General features: G+C 40.0%; 1 protein-coding gene across 1 annotated transcript in view; it reads left to right on the forward strand.

Annotated features, from left to right (window-relative positions):
- Positions 1-1,047: 1,047 nt before the first annotated feature.
- Positions 1,048-6,648, forward strand: part of TMEM248 (transmembrane protein 248) — an 8,284-nt gene continuing 2,683 nt past the window's right edge. The window contains exons 1-6 of the mRNA XM_009333440.1: positions 1,048-1,217; positions 1,899-2,184; positions 4,062-4,212; positions 4,994-5,177; positions 5,639-5,782; positions 6,584-6,648. The exon at positions 6,584-6,648 is cut by the window's right edge and continues 2,683 nt beyond it. Of these exons, the coding sequence (XP_009331715.1) occupies positions 1,059-1,217; positions 1,899-2,184; positions 4,062-4,212; positions 4,994-5,177; positions 5,639-5,782; positions 6,584-6,604 (945 nt within the window). The 5' untranslated portion in view covers positions 1,048-1,058 and the 3' untranslated portion in view covers positions 6,605-6,648. The remainder of the gene's footprint in view (positions 1,218-1,898; positions 2,185-4,061; positions 4,213-4,993; positions 5,178-5,638; positions 5,783-6,583) is intronic.

Raw genomic sequence — 6,648 nt, forward strand, 5'->3', positions numbered from 1 at the left:
ACTAGTCTTGAAGCTTGCCTTTTCCTATGAATTTTGCGGATAAGCAACACATTGCTAGGAACAGTTACAGCCCTTATAGTTTATGTGGGGTTAAAAGCCTTTTCAACCAGGATTGTAGGTAAGACAGAGAGAAGTTGTTTGGTTGAAGTTCCTTCCTTGCAGGGCTTTTGAAGTAGGTGTCGCAAGGCTGCCCTTTAACGCTGGACTGTTTGCTTTTCGTTGTGAGCAGAGGTGGGGAAGCCGATACAGTAAACTTAGTCTGGGTCTTTCTGCTCTGTATATGAAAAGAAAATTCAGAAGGGTAATCAGGCAAAATATTTTGGACAAAAATTAATTATTCAGTACGATTCCTCGGCGTGTGTAAGGTCCTCTCTTTGTTTACAGACTCGCAAAAGTTCTCTAGATCCTGCAAGAATCAAATAACGAAAGGAGTCTTCCAGCCTCCACCCTAATGCAGTTGTTAGGTGTTTCCGACCACAGGATTCTTGATGCAGAAGTCTAAAATGATGTAGGCTGCTTTTCAGATCCCAATTTGAAGGGCTGGTCCTTTGGGGCTAGGGATGGGGGAAAAGGGGATCTTTAAGGCTTCAGCCTCAGTTTTGAAAGTATATGCAGGGATGTACAAAGTTTGATCTATGGGCTGCATTACAACTCCGTCGGCATTGTAATTTGGTGAATTCAAGTATTACTGGAGTTAACATGTAGCAGTTTATATTCTGCCTAGGTGTGTGGGGAAAGAAAAGAACTGGTTTTATTGCTCATCAGTGATACTTGACTGTGCTAGAAGTTGTCCTCGTTTCTTAGAATCTGTTCCTAGCTGGCAATTTCAGGTGCTGAGAAGGTGAAGCCGAGCATGTTTTGATTTGTGCTTTATTTAAGGCATACTGTGTTCAATGAACAGTACAGAGTTGTGTAATTGAATCTCATTTTTAGTATACGATTCCATTTTTTGTTGTCAAACTTTTGTCTTATGTGATCTACCAACCCCCACCCTGTAGCACACACAGCCCAGTCACTCTGTTGTAATATTCTTTGTTTTCAGGTGAACAATCAGAATAATGTTCAACATAAACCTGTTGGAGAACCTGAAGGTTTACATCAGCAGTCGACCTCCGCTTGTGGTCTTTATGATCAGTGTAAGCGCTATGGCAATAGCTTTTCTGACACTGGGTTATTTCTTCAAAATCAAGGAGATCAAGTCACCAGAAATGACAGAGGTAGGTACAAAAAGTTCCTGAGCTGAACAGTGGGAATACTAATTTGAAAAACATGCCCAAAGCTAATGAGTTCCAACCCGCCCCCCCCAAGAACCCTCTCATGGGAGTGCGTAGTGTCTTATGGGAGATTGTCTTCATTTATACTTGCCTCTAATTTCATAAGGAAAGAGGATATTGGTATGAATGTTTGAATAGTCTTGTTTTAGTTTGAGGATGAGGCCGAATGATCTGACATGCATCTTCCCTACTATGGCTAGGAGCCTTTCTTTTTCTTATTCTGTTGTGCCAGCTAGCTTGTTTGTGAAACTTCTGATCTTACCTAGTAGTACTATTCTGTAATGAGGGAAACATTGCTAGAAACCGCTCCGTATCCTGAGCATGGTGAGAACAGACCAAGTTAGTATGTTCCTTTTGTGGTTTAAAGGAGGATATTCTGCCGCAGCGCTGAGCAGTGGTCAGGTGGTGGCTGGGATTGAGCACGTCTGACTTTTGTAAACAACTTGCCCCGTTGTTGAGATAGCCATGGTGGTATTTGTGCTTGCTTTGTGAGCCATGTAATTTTTGTTAAATGGCTTGGAACTGCAGGCGGGATGGTACGTGTCAAGGTCTGCACTGCTCTAGAGAAGGGGCAGCCAAGAGTTAACTTGCTACTCTGGTTGAAATCTTCACATTTCTTTTAAGGACTGGAATACCTTCCTCCTGAGGTTTAATGATTTGGACTTCTGTATATCTGAGAATGAAACCTTAAAGCATCTCATCAATGATACTACAACTCCAGAAAGTACCGTGACTAGCGGACAGGCGAGATCTTCTACACAGTCTCCACAAACTCTTGAGGACTCTGGTCCAATAAACATCTCTGTTACAATCACGTTGACGCTGGACCCGCTCCGACCATTTGGTGGATATTCTCGCAATGTCACACATCTAAGTTCCACAATTTTTGGACACCAAATTGGACTCTCAGGTATGCAAGACTTGACCTTTATAAATTTGAGTGATAACTATATAATCAAATAAAAACTCACCAGCTTATTATTGGTGAGATAAATCTTTTGCTTAGAATGTATATGTGTTTCCAGATTTGTTCTGAGTATATTCCTACGTAGAGCCCTTCATTTGTTTGCTAGAAAGACTTCTCCTTGCATTCAGAATGGAAAAGAACCTGCAGGTTTACCAAGATTAGGCTTTGCAGTTTGTCGTGGTTTAACCCCAGTCGGCAACTAAGCACCACACAGCCGTTTGCTCTACCCTCCCCCCCGCGCCCGGTGGGATGGGGGAGAGAATTGGAAGAGCAAAAGTAAGAAGACTCGTGGGTTGAGATGAGAACGGTTTAATACTCGAAATAATAAAATAATAACAACAATAATAAATTGTACTGGAAAGTAAAAAAACGAGAGAGAGAGAGGAACAAAACCCAGGGAGGAGAAAAAAAAAAAACCAAACAACCAAGAGGTGATGCAACCGCTCACTGCCCACTGACCAATGCCCAGTCAGTTCCTGAGCAGCAATCGCTGCCCCCCAGCCAACTCCCCCCAGTTTCTGTACTGAGCATGACATCCCATGGTATGGAATAGCCCTTTGGCCAGTTTGGGTCAGCTGTCCCGGCTGTGCCCCCTCCCAGCTTCTTGTGCACCTCCTTGCTGGCAGAGTATGGGAAGCTGAAAAGTCCTTGACTTAGTATAAACACTGCTTAGCAACAACTAAAACATCGGTGTGTTATCACATTATTCTCATGCTAAATCCAAAACACAGCACTGTACCAGCTACTAGGAAGAAAATTAACTCTATCCCAGCCGAAACCAGGACACAGTTTTAAATGACTAACCTAATGACAATGGAAGGTAATTTTTAAGCCAACAAAATTCTGAGCAGCGAAAGCTTCTACAGGGAAACTTCAGTTCTGTCTTGATACATCTTCAAGTCCTTAACTCACATTTTGAAGGCATTACTGTATATACGTCAGAGATCAAGTAGCATTTTGTCTAAAAAATACAGTTTATTTAAAATGCATACATGAATAAACTTTAATATCACAAACAGCAACCAATACGATGGTTAAAATTTCTGTGGTGTGAAGAGAGTGATCTGTTATGTGGCTGCTCTGACAGTAAGTTTTGACAGCAGATTATAGAGAATTAGTAGAAATTGAACCTCACTGAATTTTAGCTTTTAGCCAGGGTTGCATTTTATAATAATGCCTGAAGGTGTCCTGAACCTCAGAGACCTGTGAAGAGACATTTGCCATAGCTGTAAATCTGTATTACAGTATTTTATGTTGTTATTTTGTTACTGCTTTAAGAGCTATCAAATGCAAGTTCCATTTCCAGTGGCCTGGATTTATTTTCAGTATGAATATATTCACATGGAGTTAACGTACACTACTTAATCTGCAGTTCAGTATCTGCTGGCACCTTTTTGTCTACACGAATGTCTCCAATTTGAAAAGTAAGAGTCAGAAAAAGCAAATGTGGAACAAAGTCTTTGGGAGGAGAAAGGCTAAAGATCTGTGCTTTTACTATCTAATAAAGTTCTCTGACCGTGCATGAATTCACTTATAAACAGTGAGTTTTTCTTTTCTGAAAGGAGCCTAATGACCCCACTTCTTCTAGGGGCAGGAGAGATTAGAAAGACCATCGGCTGGGGTTTTTGTGGTTTGGTTTGGTTTGGTTTTTAACTTTCTTTTTGCTCTCTGTTGATAGTAAAGATCCTGGATGACTTCAAAGGTACAGATTCAGGGTGGTGGTTACTGCCTTAGTTGTTTGCATGTTATCCTTATCCTAGTGATTGTTGCTCAGATACTTTTGTGAATGAAACCAAGCTTTCCTCCTCTCTTTCTCAAAGGCAGAGAATCCCATGAGGAGATAAATATTACATTCACCCTGCCGGCTGCCTGGAATTCAGATGACTGCGTTCTTCATGGCCACTGCGAGCAAGTTGTGTTCACAACCTGCATGACTGTGACAGCAGCCAGCAACGTCTTTCCTGTCACAGTGTAAGTGCATTTTAAACACTCCTTCATAGACTGGTTACTGCGTGATTAATTCCTGAGCTGGTTCTCTGAGGTTGTTACTTCCTGATGAACATTATTGTTGACTGTGGAAATTATGTACCTGCCGTCCTTCCCCCACAGTAAAATCCCTGTCTTGAGACTTTTGCTGTCTTTTAGCAACATAAATTTTTCTGTGGATGTTCTGAACTATAGCCCCTACCTGCCTTTCAACATGCTACCTGTGATTTAAACTTCGCTAGGAACAGAAGAATCCATGAATATTTAAGAAAGATACCCTATAATTTAGTTTCATTACCTTGTGTGAGAGCTAAGGCTTGACACTAAGGTTCTTATCCTCTTCCCTGCTGAGAGATCAGCGTAAGCCGAATGCTGGTTTGCTACCATACCCCAGCGGGTACAGACTTTTCATCAAAATAGTTTCCCTTTGTCTCCCTGACACTGTTCAGTATACCCTGGAGAACTACCAGATAGATTCACATGACTGTGTGAAGCCTTATGAAAATCAGTGTTTTTCTAATTCAGCTGTGGGATGTTGACTTACTGGAACAACACGCAGTTCAATTCTAATCTTAGTATAGGAATCATATGGTTTTTTACACACCCTTTTGGTTAAGCTTTGTTTTTTGTTGTTTTGGAAGGTCCGAAATACAACTGTGTTTTATGCTGCTGTTGAGAAGACTCAGCTTGATTCAGTTCTAAAAGTTAGCCTTACTGAACATGGAGAATGGCAATTGGGGTGCTAATTATTTCTGTTTTTCTGCAGTCAGCCACCACATTGTGTTCCTGAAACGTACAGCAATGCTACACTTTGGTACAAGATCTTTACCACAGCAAGGGACTCTAATACAAAATATGCACAAGATTATAACCCTTTCTGGTGTTACAAAGGAGCAATCGGAAAAGTGTATCATGCTTTAAATCCCAAACTAACTGTTATAGTTCCAGATGTAAGTGCCGTGGTGTTCTTATATGTTGAATAAATGCTTAGCTCTTGTTTAATTGAATATGGTTCTGATCATGTCCTAAAATAGTCATATTCAGTGCTGGTTTATTATGTAGTGCAAGGGCTGAGACAGAATTGGGTATGCTTTACCCCTGGTGGGAATGATGGTCTTCACATAATCTCCATGTGCCTCAGCTTTTAATAACTAACATTTATATTTTGAAATCATTTGACAAAAGACACTGCCGGTATATGGGAAGAGATCTCTAGTACAGATTTTTAACATGAGGAACATTTTGGCTCTTTGTGCCACAATAAGGAATCACTTTCATTACTATGCCAGCTGTGCAAAGGGGAGAAAGTTGATTCATGAGGTAATTTCTGTGCTGATCTGATAATTATTGCTTTAATATAAATGCCAACTATTGGTGCATTGTCAGTAAATGGCTTTATTTCTCTGTGCAGGATGATCGCTCTCTAATAAACCTGCATCTCATGCATACCAGTTACTTTCTTTTTGTGATGGTGATTACAATGTTCTGCTATGCAGTTATTAAAGGCAGACCAAGCAAACTGAGGCAAAGCAATACAGAATTCTGCTCTGAAAAGGTGAGTCTGTGTAGTAACAAAATATTGACTCTGATAAGAAAACGTAGAAAACCTCCTTTTTTACATAGTACAGACTGTTTTTTCTTATCTCTGGAGATGTAGATTTAATTCCATTTCAGAGGGGCATGGGTGTTTCATTGTGGACAGTACAGACGGCTGCTACAAAATACATACGTGTGCTTTCTAGATCCTCAGAGTTAGATTTCTCTCCTACAGAAGTGGATTATTGCAGTTCAGTAAGTGCTGTAATGCAACTCTTCTGCCATAATTCTGATGTTACTTGCAGCGTTTTGTATGAAGCATTGAATGGATAGCATTGAGTAGTTTTAGTTATCTTTTATCACAACAGACTGAAAACTTTGAATAAAACATGATACGTAATTCTAATGGTTGTTAATCAGAATTAAATTAAAACAATGACAAAGCTATTGAAACAGTCATTATTCAATACTGCATTGGAGACCTGCACTTTGCTTGAAGGATTAAATATCAATATATTTAATTGTGAAGTAGGAAGCTAATGTTGGCACCTTTTGATCTTGATGATACTTTGTAGTATAAGCTGGTTTGAGTTTTTTGGTTTGGGGTTTTTTGGGGGGGGTGTTGGTTTTTTTTTAAAATTGATTATGCTAAGTACAAAACACCTTCAGGACTTACTTTGATTTCCTTTCCAAGTTAGACTTTTCAAGGTTCTTTGAAAAAGCAAGGCCAGATATGCCAGCTGCATGGAGATAAGTAATATCACTGTTACGGGATTAAGAACTTGACTTTAATTAAATGTTTTCTTTTTCTTTTGTTTAGGTTGCTTTGTCAGAAGCATAATCCATCCTCTCCCTTTACTGAGAATGACTGAGAACCGTAATCAT

This window comes from Pygoscelis adeliae, unplaced genomic scaffold (genome assembly GCF_000699105.1).
Source record: "Pygoscelis adeliae isolate BGI_AS28 unplaced genomic scaffold, ASM69910v1 Scaffold331, whole genome shotgun sequence".
Lineage (NCBI taxonomy): Eukaryota > Metazoa > Chordata > Aves > Sphenisciformes > Spheniscidae > Pygoscelis > Pygoscelis adeliae.